At 38.3% G+C, this 21,012-nt stretch overlaps 1 protein-coding gene across 1 annotated transcript in view; it reads right to left on the bottom strand.

Annotated features, from left to right (window-relative positions):
- Positions 1 to 21,012, bottom strand: part of NUDT14 (nudix (nucleoside diphosphate linked moiety X)-type motif 14) — a 40,711-nt gene that overhangs the window by 1,495 nt on the left and 18,204 nt on the right. Inside the window, exons 2-3 of the mRNA XM_009890707.1 lie at positions 15,985 to 16,049; positions 10,791 to 11,028 (exon numbers count right to left, since the gene is read on the bottom strand). Of these exons, the coding sequence (XP_009889009.1) occupies positions 10,791 to 11,028; positions 15,985 to 16,049 (303 nt within the window). The remainder of the gene's footprint in view (positions 1 to 10,790; positions 11,029 to 15,984; positions 16,050 to 21,012) is intronic.

Below are 21,012 nucleotides of genomic sequence, written 5' to 3'. Positions count from 1 at the left end.
AGCAGGAATTTTTCATTTGTCTCTCAGTTTTCCAAGAACACTGGAAATTATTCTGTTTAGAGAATTAATAGTGATTATTGAAGTTGGTTTCTTACATCAGTATACACTCTTTTTTTAAACACAGAATAGGGAGCAAACCAGTGAATTATTTTCCTAAAATTACTACTGATACATTGTGTGACTTTGGGAAAGACGTTTCACAGCTCCAGGATCATTCCTGTATCTCTAGGAAGTGCTCAAGAAACTTAAGCATCTTTGGCACTTCCAGGAACTTTGAAGGCTGCTATGGGATTTCTTTCATTCTGGGTTCATCACTTCATTTCAGTGTCAGTAGTGGGTTTTTTGATACACATTTTGACCAACAAAATGTGACATACTAGGATGCAGCAAGAGGTCAGACTAAAAGTTTTCCTTCTCTTTTCCACTTTCAACAAAGTACATGACCTCCTTCCTCAGTCAGTCTGATTTTGTATTTACTTTCCCTAAGGATGTCTTTTCTATAGCCACTGTCCTTGGTATTTGTACGTTATTCTGATGACCATCAGAGATGGTTTGCCAATAAAAGAGCCACCCAGGGCTGACAATCATCCACAGACCGTATGTGCCACTGGCACCAGATCAAATGTCTTCTCAGGACTCTCCGTGCCACACTCCCTTTTCCCTTCTCTGATGGGAAGCTGCCTGGAAGAGCAATGCCGCTCGCCAGCCGTGCTACCCCTCATCTCACCTCAGCTGAAGATCCAACCAGCAGAGAGCACAACACAAACACAGTCTTTGAAAGCAGCAGGAGTCGCACACTGGGCCCACCGTGCTGGCTTAATCATTCTTATCTTATTATAAAAGTAAGGTAGATTCATTTTTCATCAAGTTGCTATCAGCAACCGGCCCGCAAAAGTTGGAATGTTATTTTTCATGCTCATGTGCTATCAGTGCCCTTTCTGCCGTGAGGATGATGGCACAATTTACTAGACTCCCTTTGTGTTAAAATACAATACATTTTTCTTGGTATTATCAAACAATGATATAAAATGTTAACAAGCAACACTGGAAATGAAATACTGACAAAGACCAAACAGGTCTCTTTCACAATCCATCAGGGCTGGCTATTTAAGCTCTAGTCATTCAGTGAACAGTCTCCCCCAGCTTAGTCACCCTGATATCTGTCACTGACCACTGACCCGTGTGCTACCCACCCCGCACTGTCGTTGCGATGTCCATTGGAAGGAGCCTCACTGAGAGAAAGCATTTGTGATGGAACAGTAGATTGTTGGCTTATTTTTTGTTCCCTCTTTTCCTCCTTCTTTTCTTGTGTGAGGAGGCAGAAAGGATTTTTTTTAATCATCTAGAGAATGAGATCTGTTTTCCTCTCTATATAGTGCTTACTTGTTCTTCAATTGTTTCAGCAAGAATTGCAGCTTCAGTAATTAAATACATTAAATGTTTTAAGTAAATTAAGTGTTCTTTGGTAACTGATAATAAGAATAAAAACCATGTTATTTTATACAGTAAAATTTGCAAGACAAAGAATGCGGCTTGCTGGTCTCCATAGGTACTGTGAAAAAACACAGGACTGCGTAATATATTTAATGTTATTTCTGATGAGTGTCAAGTCTGAGCTTCATCTGGTGTGCCCCACCCAGACAATGAAAATGCTCTTAAACTGAGTATATCCATGCCCACCTAATATTATGTAAAGGTTATATACAAAACCACAAAGACTTTATTTAAGAAGCTCTTCTATAAGAACTTTATGGCTTGACTATTTACAGCATTATCTCCTTCTGTACCACCTCTGACCATTTACTTATAAAATAGGTGCAGCTTTAGAAATCACAGGAGTTCACTTTCCACACATCTTTTCTTTAAAGTCAAGGAAAACGGTTTCCTGAGGTGTTACACCATAAGATTCAGTTTCTTGCTACTGTAGCTCAAATAGCATAGAGTGATTTCAATATGACATTTTTTCATTGTATTTACTCACATAACACTTCTATTAAATCAGTGTTTCTTTTCTTATGAACTAAATACATCAAGAGTGGCCACTACACTGAATCTACTTTAAAGAGGAAAGCACTGGACATCAATATCTTTCCTTTGTTATATGCCCAAAGTTATGGCACTCTTCACATATACTGGCCTATTATTTGCCACAGAAACCAATGAAAAATTTGCAACAATACATATTCAAGGGAGGACATACCCACGCGTTCATTCTTTCTTATTTGAATACCTAACCCACCTTGCTCTGGTGCAACTTTACCACGAGTTATTCATTAAAAACTAACAAAAACTTCCAAATGAGCTATAAATAAAATCAAAGAGTGCTGGTTTTAATACAGCAAATTTAATGTTTCTAAGACTACTTAGAATCCCCTCACTATTTAGACATGTGACTTTGGAAACTATCGCATGACATAATTTATGTACATATTCATGGCTTTTATTGTCTAACTACATGTCTATTTCAATGGTTTCAGAAAGAGGTTGAAAGATACAGGAATATACTTTAATTCATAAAAAGACATATTTCTTGCCTTTTTTTATTTTACATTTCTTTCTCTAAATGCTCTGTCTAGTCTGCCAGTTGATCAGTTTTGCATGTGGAATGCCCTTTACTAAACTACATATTCTCCAATATTGCCTACTGCTGTATTTCACAACATTTCCAGACTCTGAGATATTAATGAATCCTGCCTGTCCTTAGAAAATTGTCCAAAAATCAATGCTATTGACATTTCATTCATCTTAGTACCTTTGATTTTTATAGAAATCAAAAGTTAGCAGGTTTGTTGCTTTGAAGTCGTTCCGAGCCTCCATCTGGTTAAAGAAATAAAGTGTTTTAACACATACCCTTGGAAAATATGTACGCATTTCAGTGATTCTGTGTACTTGGTTCCAGAGGAGGAAGAAAGGAGAGAGGGAGAAGTTGGGTCTGGCTGGTAAAGAGGCAACAGGCTGCTATTAGGTTTTCAGTATGTTTTCGGGTTTATCTGTCACTAGGTACTTCCTATGCTTTTGCACACTTACGTGCACTTTCCGAGTATGATGTTTAAGGGATTTTGATGTGCCTTTATTCATGGTTATATTCCTTTTTTCTGCTACCTTCTTCTTCTACCCCAAGTCTGTGACATATGCTTTTCCTAGCCCTAGTATTTCACATTACAAATAAAACGCTTTTGCCATGGTCTGAAATTAGTCACCTATTAACAGATTACAGCTCCGTTCATTAGCTTTGCATCTGTGAAAATCACAGGGGTCAGCACACCCGAACTGCAAGTGATGAGTTTCACCCTGGGAAAACCACCTTCCTGCTAAAGGTGTCTCCCCTTCCCAGTACAAGAGAGGCTTGGTGGGGGAGGGCAAGCAGGGTCTGAACTGGGCTCCAGGTTCACTCCATGGGTTTAGCACTGTGGTGCCCAGACCAGGCATGTCATGGCTCATACTGACCCAGACCTCCTAAGCCTGGCTTGACCTAGCTGATTGTTCCAGATGTATTTTGATGTGTCTGTACAGTGCTCCGCTCTTATTTACCACTGTGGGACAAATGCAAATGAGGTATACAAAGCACAGCTCTGTTTTCCCCATCTCTTTATCATGCGGATCAGTTTCCCTATGAGCAGTTTATAGTTGTTTCAATTAACAGCCACATGGCTGACAAATACTCTTTGTCAAATCATTAGGGCTTAAGCTCATAAACCCTGTAACTTTAACAGAGAGAGATTTTTAAAAGCAGAAGTCTATTAGCACTACACTTTTAGTGTTGCTGCAGAGACAATTAGAAACCTCCATTACCTTTGCCAACAGCAAGTCTAAGAACGTGAGCATGTCCAAGTAAGGATGCCAAAGTGGTATGGTTTTCATCACAATAGTAACTTAAATGTAAGTTTAACACATCAAAACAAGATTGTATGCTACACTCCCATATTTCATTTTAAATAAAACACTCAAACACTGTGATTAAATCACGCTATGGCTTTCAAAGCTGTGGGCAACACACTTGTAGCCAACAGCACAGCGGAGAGCAGTTTCTGCCGAATGACCGCGAAGTGCTTCTCCTCGCCTCCTGCCCAGGGGTGGCACCGGCTGGTGGAACGAGGCTGTACATACAGTATTTTCTACCTACTTCCATCTTAGACCAGGGAAATCACTAGAGGCATTGTCACTCCAATCTGTTTTTGAAACATGGCAATAGTAGCTATCACAAAGCCTTTGTTTAGCTCTTCCCTTTTGTTAAATGCATGAGGAAATATGTAGCACCGAAACAGAGCTCACAAAATGGGGCTTTTCGTTTGTCAGGTCTAAGTCCATAAGCATAAAGATACGTTACATAGATATTTTTTATCACACGTTCGTAACGGTATCTTATTGCTTTAAGAAAAACTCAACAACCTAGTAGCACCTAAAGGCCACAAGTGAGATTGAGTCCACCTGGTATGTTTGTCCATGCTCAGTAATAGTGAGTTTCTTCTTCAAACTGAGCGTGTGTGCACATGTGCACATTTGTAAGCAGGGTCAAAATTCAAAGCATAATTAGCTTTGCTGCCTTCTCATGTCTGGGTGCTCATCTATGCCAACCAATTACTACATTTGTAATTATTACATTCATAAATATTAGATTTTTAATTTGAAGGAACAAACATGTATGAGAAAAGAAACAATATCTCTTAGTCTACTCCTCTGCTGCAATGTGGGGAACAAATAAATTGACTTACCATTGTGAAGACTTACTAGTTTAACACAGATTTCTGATAGACAGCAGTTAAAAGCTGAATTTCTCATCATTTCTTAGTACTTAACAAACACAAAATCTATAAACAATCAACATTTACCTACTCCTATCAACACAGAAATACATTTTTTGGTTTTCATATGACACAATGTGGAAATTGCTAAATGCAATATATCCTTTTATAATCTGTAAGCCACATGGATGCAGAATTTGGCTATATAATGAATCCATAATTCATGTTTACAAATAAATGTGACACAAATCTCTGTTATTTATGATGAAATCAAGATCTATTTAGGCATGCAACATGTAAACTGATGAACAGTGACATGCAGCTCCTATTGTCACTTCTTAGGACCTTTGTACAGTTCTGACATTATAAGCAGCAGGTGCAGGAAAAAAGCAGAGAAGTAGTTAACATAAAATTATATTACATTATGCCATGACCCAACAGGTGTACTAGCAGGTGATCTTTCTAATTATAATGCACTCCAACATTTTCAAGGCTATTATTCTTTCTACATAATAACCTGTGAATATAAACCATTTTTAAGTCACTGCACAGGGGCTAATAGCCATAGCACAGTAATTGGAACATCCAATATTAATTCTCTGAATGCGCTTCTTTGTTGTATACTTTTGGAAAAAAATCAAATGTAGGAAGATTAAAGTAAGTACCTATGTTAATACAGTTAGCCTTTAAACTAATACATCTGGGTTTTTTTGCAGTGGGGCAGAGAACCTGCAGCTCCTATTGTGTCTAGTTCATAGCCAAGAGTTTATTACAACCTCTGGGAGAAAATAAAGAATGAAGGGAGCAGGCAGTTGAACCAGAAGCCCTCTAGTTCTTAATTCTTAATTCTATCCTGCTTCTCTGAGGTGTTATTTAAGTCCAAATAATTTTATAAATATTCTTCAAGACGACCAAACATTTCAAGAACTAAAAGAAAATACTGTAAGTTGCAATGGCAATAATAACATCTTTAACAACAACAACATATTTCCCTGCCCCTGTCTTGTAAAGACACAAGTCTCAAGGAAGATAGCTGGAAGTACTTCAACCTAAGGAACTAACTCACAGCTGAAATTTCGCATACATTCAAACTGAAAACTGCTGAGATACAATGAAAGATAGAAAATTTGTTATATCTGATAGATGAGTAAATCTAAAGTCATTCACTTACACAATTTTGCATTTAGGGAAAAAAATTGAGGGAACTGTAAAGATTTGTTTTAGAGCTTTGGAAAATGAACAATTTAACTGACAATCATTTTCATGAAACCTCAGTTTACAATTATGCTACTATATTAGCTTCATTTTATTATTGGTCTAAATGGTTCCTTTACACCTCTACCATCTCTACCATTTTTCACTGAAGCCATACACATAGTTGACGAGAACTCAACACACCAGTAGGCATCAAAACGTTCATGAACCCTCCAAAAGAGGATTTACTACTGCCAGAACAGAAAACAAACTTTTTGTAATGCCAAAATGAGGTTATTTACTGCACGCCAAGCACAAAAGTAGCAATTTGTGTAGCCACGATGAGAAGAGGAAACTCACCACACAGGTTGCAAACAGTACAGATTTTTTGCATAATGATTCCTGTATCCGTCCACACAGTAAAATGAACCACTTGGACTTAAATTCACCTTCTGCCTGGTGTCATTCTATAATCGGAATAGATATTTCTGATTGTTCAAAGTGTGACTCCTCTGACCTCCTCTAGTCAAGTCCCTCTTAGTATGTTTGTCTTTCTTGTTATCTGCCCCCAACCCAGTCTCCTTCATTCACCCACGCCATACTGTCCTCCTGTTGCTGGAACAACTTGTTCCTAAGACTCTTGCTCAACTAGCGTAAATTCCCCAGCTCCTGGCTTCTTTCCTGATTTCTCATTGACTCCACAGCTACTCTGTGGCTCCTTCAAGGTAATTAAGTCTGAGATCTGCTTAATTCAGTGCCTGACATGCATCTGATGAGTATCATGTCACAGGAGCTTTGACGGAGCTTAAGAACGGGGTCCAACAGCTTATTTGTATGTGCTTTTGAAATATCTGTAGCAGTTTTGTAGTTAACCTTTTCTGTTTAGCTGGGAAACATTAAAAAAAAAAAATCCCCTAAAAGCACTGCTGCAGTCCTGGATAATAAAGGAGTAAAAAAATACCATCTTCAGATTGCCTCCAATCTTTACGGCACCCACTGCCTGAGAACAGAGCAAAGTTCTGCTGAAACACAGTCTTAGTATTTTCCTCATTTCATGAAAAAAGAATTCCTCTCCAGCATATGAACGTACTTTCCCCAAAGCCATATAGTTCTCAGTCCATGTTTTTCCTCTGTATTGGTCCTTCATCTCTTCTTCCTCTTTTTCTACTCAAGGATTTTCTATTCCATTTTTCTTCCTCGTCTAGGTTCTCCCTACGCGTTGTCCATTCCCTCCCCTTCTCAATCCATTAGCCACAGGACTGTACTGACCTCCCTAGCCAAAACTGTTTCTCCCTTTACATTTGATGTGTCTTCTGCTTTCCACGTCCTTTCAGGTCTAGCTCAAGTGCTGTTTTTATTCCGGTCAGGCAATTTCATTCTCATGACCACGATTCCAGAAAGGGGTGCCATTAGGATTACAAGACAACTCCTTGCTTTCGGACCAAAGGGTGTGATGACGCAGAAACCCTCGCTTGTACAAAACCCTAATCACTGTGCATGCAATTCTGAGTTTTTATCTACAAAAATCAAACAGACTTAACTCAGTAATTATTAATTATAGTTATCTAAATATTTTAATGTGGGTTTATTTGCATCAAGAAAGGAACAACTGCTAACAGATTTGTCAGGAATATATCAAGTGTAGGCAAATATCAGCTAGGATAGGATAACAGGTCTTGTGGATAGGGGCAGCAACACAAACAATAAAACTTCAGTTTATTAAGGCTTTGAATGCTATCTAATGTGACAGTTTCATTAAGAAGTTAGGAGATCGATAGGGGCAGCAACACAAACAATAAAATGATGATATACTTAGAAATCAAAGAAACTGTGAAATAAATGCAAAACGAGGATGAAAATGGTACTCATGGAGTGGGTATCACTGTCAAATTGGAAATAGAAAGCAAATAGGATTCCACTGGGGACCTTCCTCCATTCAATATAACGCAGTATTTTGTTTTGGGATTTCTGTGCTGAAACGTAAACTGCAGGTAGCAAAGCTGAGATGGATTATTTGTAAGAAGCTAGAGATGAATATTAGAATTCAAAATCATCCCAACAACTTGAAGAAATGATCTGAAAACACAGGGTGCCGTTCAGTACAGACAAATTCAAGTCTCTGTGTTCAGGCAGGGGTGATGAACAGCACAAACACAGACAGGAGGTGAATGACAGTGCAGGACTGCTGCAGAAAATAGTTTTGAGACAAGGGAGGCATTGTGGACCATAAGTCAACAACATAACGCCACTTTACAAAACGGCAAACATCATACTACAGCGTATAAACAAAATAATCTGTAAGACTAGGGAAATAATGCTTCCACTCTACCTGACACTGGTAAAGCCCCCACTAAAATACTATGCTCCAGTTTGAGCATAGTATTTAAGTTTTTAAAGAAACATTGAGTTAAAGTTAAAGAAACATTAAAGAAAATTTGAGTTTTTAAGAAACATGCGGACCAGATGGAGAGAAGGCAGAGGACAGCAGAAGGAATGATCAGACATCTAGAAAACATGGTCTAAAGGGAAAGGTTAAATTAACTAAGATAGTTTTGCACAGGGAAAAATAAAAAAGGGGAGATATGGTCACACAAATATGTGGAAGGTGCAGAAGTACTTTATGCCCTCTGGGAATAGGGTAGTAAGTCACAGATGAAGTAGAGAAAGGGGAATTTAGGCAAGACATGAGGAAAAACTTGCTTATGGTACAGATAGACACTCCAGACAATGCTTGGAGAGGCTATGAAGTAATCAGATTTTAGAGAAAGCACAGATGCACATTTTTCAGAAGTGATTTAAACCCAGCTGAGCCTGATCTTTGGAAGAGGAGCAGTCTAGATGAGATCCTCCCAAAATTCCTTCCAATTCTGTTTTCTAAGGCTTCTCTCTGACCTGACACACTGGATCAGTAAATAATACAGAAAACTATTACATGGATCACTGGGATGGCAGATAATAGTAGAAGTGTATGATGTATTGTAATTATTAACGCATATGCATTAACGCAATGCTCTATGTTCGTGCTTTGTATTGACAGTCACAGCATGAAACAGCAGCATAAACCATTTGGAAAAACCTGTTACGCTTAGAAAACCCCAGAAATTCTCATATGTAATATAGCCATTAGGGAAAAAATGTCCTTAGCAGACCATAGGGGAACCAGTTACTTCCTGTCTTTGCATCAAACACTCAAGAATCAGACAGACATGCCAGTCTTTGGCTGAAGGAAGAACAGGACGCTCCTAATAGGAAGATCGTAATATGTAGAATAAAATTATAATGCAGAGCACAAGAAGTCCAGCAAAAGAAACTGTAAAATATCATCTTTGAGGCTTCAACCTTTCGTATCAATCTAAAAAAGCAAATACTATACAGGCTCTTCTGACTTCGGTATGGATCTCCATGGGCAGAAAGCTGTGTCCACATAGACAAAGCAGGATTGTGGGATTAACATATTAAGTGCCCTTTGCATGGGTCTCAACAGAGAAAACTCCAATTGTATACTCTCTTTGCAAGTCAGCGCAATTAAAAATAAAAAAAAGACAACTGAAAGAACAACCACCTGTAAGATACTTTTATCAACCAACAAATGTATGGTATTTTAGTGAGAGGGGTCTCGTTAATGTTGACTCAAACTTCTACACTGAAGTTACAAAATTCTACAGCTACAGAAATTATATTCTCTTCGCCTATATTGTGTTTGTGTGTCTACACATACATACGTACGTATACATATGTATATATCTGCAGGCTATGGCCTGTCAGTGTCACCCAACCTATGAAATTCTATAGACAGCTTTTGCTCATAAATCTAGCAGGCACTTTTTCTTTCAGTAGAACAAATCCTTAATCTAGTTTCAAGGAGTTGTAAAAGACAGCTCCTGTGATTCACCCCCTCCCTTCAACAGAAGCACTGCTTGTTAATCCAGCAGGAAATAACATTTGCCAGGATTGACAGCTGTGGATTTGTATTCAATTCCCAAATTAAAATCCAATGACAGGGCCTAGTTCAATGGAGATGTCAAGCAAAATAAAGGAAGTAAAAAACCTGCTGCTTTCTCCATAAAATAGAAACATACATGCATTTTGGATAACAATACTAAAAGCTGGGAAGGACGTTCAATGGCTGTATGCAAAGTTTCTCCTGAGGTGTTTTTTTTTTCCCCTCCAACAACTCACATTTTGTATACAATATTAACTTACATATTAAGTTTTCCTCTTACTCCTAATATATGTTTTAAAACATGTTAAAATCTATTTCAATGACTCTTTGGAACCCCGCAGAAAAACAGAATGTAAAAATTTTCACAGTCAAATCAGCAAAATCTTCATATATAACATTTATTATTGTCTAATTCAAAGAAGGCTTAATTGCAGCTCAAATATTATGAAGAGATCTAATGGCACAGGTTCTCATGCTTCTGCAAAACTGTGTTAATGGTAAAACAGAGTCCATCTTGGGCAGCGTCTGTTGTTAATCAGAATAATAAGAATCAGAGATGGAAAACGCCTGACACAGTAAAGACCAGCTGTTTTACAGCGCTGTAACAAACTGCTCTGAAGAGCCCAGTGCAACTTTTCCCAGTTCTAATAGTCTTTGGAATAAATCACAATAGTGTCATTCTTACTGCAAATTCAATCCCATAATTATGAGTTTATAATTCCTTACGTCTCTGCAAATACTCCTCTCACTTGCTGCAAATTACACCTTTCAGATGTCTATACTTTCAGATGTCCACGTTCCTCCAACACACTGCTTAAATAAGGGAACAGGGAACATTAATTTACATTCAAGCCACTTCAGCAATCTGTGAAACAACAAAATGCAAATTGTTTTAACTTACTGCCATTTACCTGTAAGAAGTGATCCTCCTTAGGTCTGTAACAGGAACACGATAGCCACACTCTTCTAAGACTTCCCCACAAGCAATTTCTTCTAAAGAAAGGCCTGGCTTGTCTACAATGCCAGCACAGAGTTCATAGGTCACTCCTACCACAGCAGGTAAGGGATCCTCTAGACAAGAGAAGCTTTTCTTGTCCTGGTTCTGAAAGACTTGAGGATGATGCCTTTCTACTTCACACATGTAAACAGCTTAAAAAAAACCCAAACAAAACACATAAGAAAAAGAAACAAGTGGGGAGGGATGTTAGTTTATTAATATTAAACAGAAAGATGATACAAAAATTTTGCCTGGAAATTTATAACCATCAGAGTACTTGAGAGTAACAAGGAATTCGGCTGTGTTATCTGTTTTTTTTTTTTTTTCCCCTCCAACAACTCACATTTTGTATACAATATTAACTTACATATTAAGTTTTCCTCTTACTCCTAATATATGTTTTAAAACATGTTAAAATCTATTTCAATGACTGTTTGGAACCCCGCAGAAAAACAGACACACCGAAATGGGAATTTTAGAGAACAATGGTTCTCTTGCCATTTCTGTAAAATTATTCTTTAAACTCTATTTGTGCTTACATCATTTGGAATGAATTCATGCACACCTTAAAATAAATAAGAATAAAAAAAAGGAAGCTAATTCATCCAAGAAGTCTAAGTCACAAAAGCACCATACAGTTTCCATTTGTTGGGCAATGCGGATATCAGGATTTAATTTAAACTATGCAGATATCTTGCAGCAAAGTTGGGTTGCACATTATGTACCATGTGCACAATGATGAGTCTTTCAGCCTGTCAACTCAGCTGTTATTTAGAAAGGGTATGAAAAGCATGTATGTTTGTTTGAAAAAAAAAAAAAAATCCTCTTTTGAACATATAGTTCCTTGCACAGATTCCTGTGTGGAGTCTGAAAAAGACTTCTTGAATTAATCTACAAACAGCTGCCACTGTAACGCACTCCTAAAGAAAGTGCAAATGCCAGATTTTAGACCTTATTTAAGCAAAACCTCTCACCTATGTCAACAGAAATTTTGACCAAGTGAGAAGTGCAGGACTGGCTGTTAACACACAAAGAATCACTACTGACAATTCCAGATCATTGTAACTTTAATTTACAGGTATAATTCCACCTGTTTCTACTTTGAAATTTCCTCATGTCTATCACTTTGCTTTTCATGAAAGGTTACCATGAGGGCATTAAAAAACATCCTGAATAAAACTATTTTTAAATTTGAAATTGTTTTGATTCCATTAAAATATTTCACATATGTATTTCATATACATATAACAGTTTTCAAATGAGCTTATCTTTTATTTGCCATTCTAAATCTTACAGAACTGGTATATAAAAGAGATCAAGTTTAATGGACAACTTTTTGTTCTTCCAGTTTCTGTATTTAGCTTATTGCTTCTTAAAATGGTGATATACAAAAAGGTCCCTAAAGAAATCTTGTTGCATAAAAGTAAAGTCCCACAGTGACTTCTCAAGCACTTGGTCTCTGGGAAAAGAGTCTATACCCCAGAAGTTTGTGCCTAGGCTCCTTCTATAATGCTTCCTGCCTCAGAAGTATTGTATAGCAAGATCAGCACCTGAAAGGGAGATGTCTAGATCAGTCTAAAAAGAAAGACGAAGTGGCAAAGTTTGTCCAAAAATTAATCTTTCTCCACAATTTAAAACTTTGAAAGCTGTTTGCAGGAAAGACATCTAGGCCTTTGAGATTCAAACATTTAAGGAAAGGAGCTTCCTTTTCTTAGTTGGAAAACATGACTAGAGCTCCATTTTCTTTTTAAAACGCAGCAAGCAGGCGGCAAAAAATATATTCCAGGCAGAGTCTGAAGGACAGATCCTTGAAGAGTGTCTATTGTCATTATTCCAAAAACTTCTGAAAGCTAAGACAAGTATCATAAATGACAACTACCTCCAGGATGTCTCTGAGATGAGCCAAATAATCTTAAGATTGTATTGCTTTTTCAGTATTGACTCATCTGTATCAGTAACCACAAAAAGGAACGATGCATGCATCCCAGGTAAGGACTTGGGCATGAAAACAGGATGCAGGTAAGAGTGTGGGTACGGACATATCAAACTGTGATTACAGTAACTCTGTTAAAAGTGTCTTGAATCCCTGAAACCCATCCTGTCATTCCGGCAGGCACCTGCTGTTCTCCTTCTCCCTCAGCACAACTGGGCTCCAAGATCAAAACCTACATTCCCAAAAGGACCCAATCCAGCAGTCCTCTTCAGAGCAAAGCCAACACTCAAAGCACGCTAACAGCTTTTCTCTGCAGATAAAGAAGAAAGGAAGCTGTACCAGCCACTTCTGTAAGAGTCCAAAGATTAGGGCATTCACCAAGGAATCACAGTATGAATTCATTATCAGCAGGCTCAGAGAGGTTCAAACTCAACCCATCTCTCGTAGACAAGCAAAGCCTAGAAAACCAAGCTGTCTGCTAATATCAGAGGGACATACCTCTCCTGAAGGTGCAAAATCAACTGCACAAGAGATGCCCCAGGGGGGATAAAGAACCAGATGGAGAAGCAGTCTGTGGCCTATTGGCTAGCATGCACTCTTTGAAGGGAAACCTGTGACTCCCCTCTTCCTCATTGCAGGTTGTCAGCTTATTGCAAATGCACAAAGAGTTCAGAGAGCAGAAACCAGAAGGAAGAACTCAGCTCCCAGCACAGTCACCCACCCACTAGTCCCATGTCTGATTGCTCTCTTGTTTTCTGATGGCTTATGCTACTTTGGTCAGAAACTGCCACTTCATCATCACCTCCATCAGCTTCCTCCATTATCAGATGGACACATGTGATGACCAGCAGCACAGTGAGGACTCAAACAACCATCTAATGCTCATTAAACACCTTGACCAATTACCCCAGAGCCACTCAGCTGTAAGAAGTCTCAGAGTGGGAACTCCAGAAGAACTGATGTACATGCCTTCCTTTCTGCAAAGATGGAACAAAGGAAAGATGGCACAACTGAACTGGTCAAATAAGATCGTAACACTTATTCAAAGCGGCCTTTTTAGATGACTCGTATGAAAAGGGACTTGTTTGCTATCCCCAAAGAGAAGAAAACAACAGCATGGACTGAGAGGTTATTGGGGTTTAGCTGATTGGGGAACACACTATCTTTTCTTTAAACTTCTGATTTCTCTTTGATTGCACCGGTGTTTCGTACCTCCTGAAACAGAATATGGCTTATGATTCAGATCTTTGATACTGCTTAATTTAAGTCAATGCAGAAATAAACACCACAATCCATTGAAAGGTTATTATACTTACAGTGAAAAAAACAGGGCACATATTCATAGGTGCTAACCCTAGCCTTTCCCAGGAGCATATTATTTTATTGCATTTGAAAATGTGTGGTCAATTGACTACCAAAAAGGGCATTGCCCAAGACCTTGGCCAATCAGTCACGGGTGAGAAACTATTATGAAACCTACTGAGATATACGTGGAACTTTTTTCTCTCTGCTCTTTCCAAACGATTCATACACGATGATCTAAGCCCACAGTGTACTGAAAAATATGGTCCTGCCTGCCTCACTCCAGTTGTGTGCTCTGGTACCCCTCAAGCCAGCATGAACTCTTTCAGGCCTGTCAGATAAGCTGTCTAATCCTCAACATTATCAGCTTGCAGCCATGTAAGACCTCTGCTGTGGCTGCATAAGGGCTGGTGCTGCCAAAGGGAATGGGGTGGGAATGTATGTCCAGGGAGGGATGACTGCCTTTACAAGCAACACAGAATTCAATGGGAAAACCTGATCGTGACACGGCACCCTACGGAAAGGCAAGCACGCACGTCAACCAGCACACATGGAGAGAACATGCCTGGTGAGTGAGAGGCTGCTGCTTGCTCACAAGTAACGAGCTACCACCTTCCTGGTGGGACCCTGATAGCAGCAAGCAGTGAGAAAAGTCTTGGCCTTAATTTTTGTTTGTGGAACAAGGACTAAGGCTGACAATAACCACAGAATGGAGGTATAATTACAGTGATGGGAGTAATGTCAGGGCATGGTTGCGATCACCAAACTACTGTGGGATGTCTGACTGACCACTGTCCCTAAGGCCAGGTTTCTGAGCAGCTCCAGCCTCTGGAACATTTTAGCTCCAAGAATAGCCCAGTCTTCTGAGGCAGATTTTACACTTCCACAGGGATGACGTAATGAACATGTCGCTGTTCAGTACACATAGATGCACGTATATGAAGGCTTCTGCCCAACATTGTCTCAAATAGAGCAACAACTATATGAGCCATCTTGTTCAGATGGCAAATAAAAGACACTGGATTATAGATAAACAAATAAACACTTTCTCTTTATAATAGTCAATATAGCGCTTCATGAGAAGTACGCACTGTCAGTATAACAGTGCTGCACAACACTGAAGAGTCTGTCAATCACTGTCGGTAAGAAACGACAGCGTGACACCACCCTAGAAAGTTTCCTATAAAGTCTACCATGAACAGCCTTGAAATGGTCTCTTAGCAACAGTCAGTGAAATATCTTGTGATTTTTTTTAATTAACATGCAGAGAATACGCATTTCATTTTTAACTTCCAAAAAGTAAATATTGCTTTGAATTAAAATAACTCATACAAAAGCTCAGACAAAAAATAGTATATTAACCTAAATCCATAACAATAACTGGTAAAGCGAAGCCGTCTATATATTGATGAAAAAGCATACTGTCCTGAATTTCCCTCATTTTAAATCTCCAAGTATACAACACACAGTAACACATTAAAAAAAAAAAAAAAGGAATATTTAAGACCCAAAAAAAGGAATATTGTGCTTCTGCACAGAAGCTGCTTACTAAATACTTGATAGGTCAAGAAGGAACTTCAAGTAAAAGCAAACCATTGCATGATCATTGTAGAGCTGTTTGTAATTTCATCCAAAAGAGGACAATGACTAACCCAAAAGCAGAATGTAAGGCTACTCTGATCATTCATTTCATCTGTAATGGAAATTTCCCTGGTTAGAAATTCTGACTAACTGAAAAGGGTGGGCTATCATACAAAGAAGGAGAATACAGAACAAAGATTTTATCACCACAGATGCACCAAGTTTTAACTGCTAAACCCTTAAAAGCTTGCTTCACTAGAGAGCAAAAGTAAATCTAAAAAAAGAGGATTACCTGGGCGGAACTGCTTCACCACAACAAAGCACTGCCGAGAAGTATTAAAGATCAGGATTGACACGCTGAGGAAGAAAATAAAAAACAAAAGATCAATGCTTTATGAAGGATTAATGCAGAACCATTAAACTTACATCTTGTGAACTTAATTTTAACTAAATACATATAATTGTTATTACTAAAGCCACAATGCAACAAGATCGTTGTCCAAAATCCACCCAGAGGGATAGATAATGTCGTGTTCCCAAGCCCATGAGAATTTACCCAAAATTAAGTCACTTTTGTCTCCTGCCATGCACACTAAGTAAGCCAACAATCAATTCCTTCTTTCCAACAGAAAAAAAAAGTCCAACTCTAGGAACATTGCTACTAGATAGCAACTACCAGGAAAAAATGCTTAAAAATAGTAATTTTCTTCCCTTATATCAGCTCCAGATTAGGTTAGTCTAACTCTTAGGCACAGTCTAGTTTCACACAGAGCCAGAAACTTCTGTATAAACACAAAGCATCTCCTGTCTGTGGCTACTTGCTGAGCTTGGGCCTTAAAACAGACACCATCCAACTCCCATTTTGTGCAAATTTAAACCAGAAGCAGTTTTAACTGCTGTCACATTCAGGGGTTTAAAAGGCAGATTTTAATCCTTCCTCCATCCTCTTTGGTTGTTAGAAACACATGTCATAGGGAAACCTGACAGGCTGAGTATTTGGAGATGCTCTAAAAGTGTGGAGTACTGATGTTCTCTGCTCACTTAAATTACTCTCAGATTTTACTAGTTAAAAAAAAAAAACACGCAGACAAAAGTGTCTCTCCTTAGTTAGTAGCCCAATAAAACCTGAAAAAAACAAGTGTATATTTTGCTTATTACCATGGCAGCATTTGTTATGCCTCACTGTGCGCAATTGGAAAGTTAATTCATTATTCTATGAATTCTATAATAGATTAGACTAACAATGGCATATTTGCAGAGTTGAGTCAAAATTTCAACCTTCCTTGTAAAAGAGCTGTATATGTATTTTCACTATTTGATTTAATAGTGAAGTCTCAGGCTGCCAGAGAAACTGCTATTTGATGATTATTAAAAATAATGTTAATGTTTATAGTAATCATATATCAAAAAAAAAAAAACCAAAAACAAAACAGAAGGGAGAAGTCCAGATGTTAACATGTATATTCATGGTTGCTATTCTCAAAGACTTGTACTGCATATTGATGGCTTCCTGCCCCAGGAGATGTCGTTTGCAGGCAATTTTAAAGCAAAGGGGTTTAGCCTTCAGTGAGGCTGGAGGAGAACATTCCCTCTGTTTACTGGCACAGGAAGTTTTTGACCTGCCACCAGAATATCTGGGAGTTATGGTGCAGGTTGCTAGAAGACATGAAATTAAACCCCAGCCTACAATGTTCTTAAGTTTACTTAAGTGTTATTCTTTGATCTTTTTTTTTCCCCCCCTTTGCATTACTGTTTCTCTCCCCAAAGTGGTACTGTCTGAGGGTAGACATTGCACTAAACAAAAAGGGAAAAGGAATTACTGCTACTGAACCTCTGTTTTTTGACCATGGGTGTAAGGATGGGCACTGCCTGAAACTGAAGAACAGCAGCAGTCTGAAGCTGAGATTAAAGAGATGTCCTGAAGCATACAGTTGCCCTTTACCTTTCTTTACACCCACCACCCCAGGCCCAATCTTTCGCTTGGCTTGCCTTGTTCAGCACATCTCATTAAAAAACTCATACCAACTCATTAAAAATGGCTCAGCTATTAGACATTATTTTTTCCTAAGAGTCAATCACTTGAGATTTTTATGGAACAGATGGGAAAATTAAAAACAATCTGTCAGAATTAAGGAACAAGATCAAATTAAGCTGGAAAGGAGTAGCAGCAAGTTATTACAATTGTCTGCTTCTCACACCATCTTGAGATGAGAGGGTACAGAAATGGCACAAATCTGTAGAACTTTCTATTTAATTACTTCTAATTTTCTGAGAGAGTGACAAACATTTCTGAACATAAATTTACATTTTTAACAAACCACAACACACAAGTTCTATTATTTCTTGTCAGAGTTGGAGAGTCATGGAGGAGAAAGTTCAAAATTACACCTTCCTAGAAGGAGTGTGACATGATGAATGCCATTTGGTATTTCTTATTCCACAAGAAACAATATGACATGAAATATTTCCACAGGTTAGGAGGTTTCTAACTTCTGAAAACCCATTTGAAGCTTCATTCAGGACAGTTATTTGAGTATCATAGAAAGTTAGGGCAAGACTGTTCAATTGATCTAAGTGGAAGATCCCCTGAGCCACTGCTTTCAATGCTTTATTGCTGCAACGACCCAAATATGTGGGTTCAGCTGTTTGGTCTGGCCTATAAGATGAGGAAAGTATTTATTTTCTGGAGTTTTAAATCATCATACAAAGGATTCACTGCTGTTACTATTTTTACAGATGATACAGGCTACCAAAAAGGACTACTACAAAAGCAGAGTTGCAAATCTTTCAGTGGTATCATTCAACAGGATATTAGAAGGGCGATGATGTTTCAAGGCAGTTCCTTTAAAAATATTACAACCAATCCTATTTTAGAACATTATATATGCATCTATCAGCTTTAAAGTGATCAATAAAGAGTAAACATGTAAAATAAAAAAAATGAAAACATTCGCAATTACTTTTGAGAATATCTCCACAAATAAAAGATACAGAAGATAAACAAAGCCCAAGCTGTAAGAGAAAAATCACATAGAACCACTAGAAGAGAAAAAAATAAAGCCCAGCCAAATTTCCTAAAAAAGGCAGGAATCCTAGACAAGAATTTAATCTAAAATGGACATCAAAAGTCCTAACCCAGCAAGAGGCTTCATGCGCCCATGTCCCAAAGAGGAGCACAAGACCACCTTTTTGTTATTTTTTACAAAGGAGAAGAATATTCAGATGTAAAAGGACCATGATGGATCTAAAACTTGCCTCCAGACCTTAATAACAAGCTATAACATGTCTGCACAAGTGAAACCTGTGCAGCTTAGACCTGCCAACCTTTCCATTTCAAATGGCAGATTATTACTTTTTAGCATATTTCACAGATGTACATCTTTGCTGGCTAGTCCTCCAGCAGCTGACACTCAGGGAAATCACTGATGTAAAAGGAGAGGTCATTAATGCAAACACAATGCCACTGAGCCACAGACCTGCACCTGGGACTCACCGAGCACACAACACAACTGGCAGACGCAGGTATCATGTTTGGTACCTGCCGCTGCCAGTGGGCACACCACCTCTGTAGACAAGAAGTGCCCAAGAAGAAAACTCTTCAAAACGTGCTCTGCGTGTCATTTAGGAGCTATAATTTGCTTATGTAAGACATACGAAGGAGACTTGGCTCCTCCGCACTGCATCTGTCGGTAGCTGCTTTAGGGACTACAACCGAACCGAAAGACGCCATGTTAAGAGATGATGCAGGTTTGTATAGTGTCTTCCAGGGCTGGTGAAGACCACAGACCTGCTCAGCCTTCCGTTCACCCCCACCTTGTCTGCCCCCTGCAGTAGCTCCCGCTCACTTTATACATACAATAAATCACTACTGCATTTACAGGAGACTTTCTCCCAAACAACGCATGCATGTAAACAGGTTACTGTGCAATAATGTAGGATACTGTTCTTTCTATAAATATAGGAACAACTAGGGTTGCCTTAAAATATTTTAAGAAATATATGTACCCAAAATGTCAGGGAGACATATCTACAAAGACCAGCTCATCTGTACTTGAGCTTTTATTGTACTCAAGTTTGCAGTTAGAGTGTGCCTGGTCTTGGTATTTAACATGACGTTTTCGTAAAGGGATCCAACAACAAGGATCTCATGTAGCAGTTAACCACTTAACCTTCAAAGAAAACCTTGACTGAAATTTGTAGGTATTAGAATTCTCTAACACATCTTAAGCTTCCCTAAAACGTCTAAGTCAATGTGCAGAAATTACATACAGCTGACCCATGGACATCTGCAACACAGGAGTCCAGAATCTTAATTCCTCTTCCACCTTTAAGACTCTTATTGAAAGAGAAGATATCCACCTGAATACAACCTTTATAGGCGAAAACACCTTTTACAAGAGTTTAGAAAATTACTCCGTTGTGTGCTATTGGCTTAGAAAACTGTTTCCAATTTTTTTCCTTCCCCTGACATAGTACAGCTCTGTATTTATTGAACTCACAGTTACTGATGCTTTATGACATTCCAGCAGAGTAGACATTTCCATAGAAATACTACTACAACTTCACATGCTCAAATCTGAGAAAGGAAGGCAGTGTTTCTAGGAGCAATGTAAAAAATGCAGTATTTGACCAGAGGAGTTATGAGGTAGGGGACAGATGAAAACTGGCATCCTGGTAAAATGTGCATACACATATGGAGGGACAGAAAGTTAATTCATTTGAAATATAACCTAGTAATCAGCAAATGAGCTTTGCCAAAACTACAAGAACATCTATGTACTTCTAGAGCTCCAATACTTGAAGGAAGGTTTTGGGGGGCGGGAGTTAGGGGGTTTTGTGGGGGGTTGTGATTTTTTTTTTTTTTGTCTGAGGGGTTTTTTTTGCTTTCTGTTGTTGGGTTCTTTTAGGAAGAAATGTAATTTCACCTTGTAGGCATTGGTTTGGTAATCTTCTATCTTGATTTGTCAGTTGTTGACCTGGGCTACAGTTAATCCACAAGCAACTGCTAACACCTACTAATTGTTTTTCATGAGACAAACTTTTAAAATCCTTTAATAAAGACTGATCAAGCCTTTTGTTATTTTTAGATGTGACCTTAACACACACTTTACAAATGTGAATTTGCAAAACTAAAAAATAATTAAAAAAAAATCACAGTATAGTAATAGCAAAGAAAAGGACAAGATTCTCTTGTGTTTCTGTGAATGAAATAAGACTCTCAAGGCTGGAGATGAGGATTTTTAATGATAATCTTGTACTAATACTATAGCATGCTAAGTAATTGATGAGGTAATACGGGCAAAGAAACTGACCTTTCTTT

Source organism: Charadrius vociferus, unplaced genomic scaffold, assembly GCF_000708025.1.
Source record: "Charadrius vociferus isolate BGI_N301 unplaced genomic scaffold, ASM70802v2 scaffold428, whole genome shotgun sequence".
NCBI classification, from domain to species: domain Eukaryota; kingdom Metazoa; phylum Chordata; class Aves; order Charadriiformes; family Charadriidae; genus Charadrius; species Charadrius vociferus.
The sequence above is the reverse complement of the archived record's forward strand: the minus strand, read 5'-3'. Positions and strand labels throughout refer to the sequence as shown.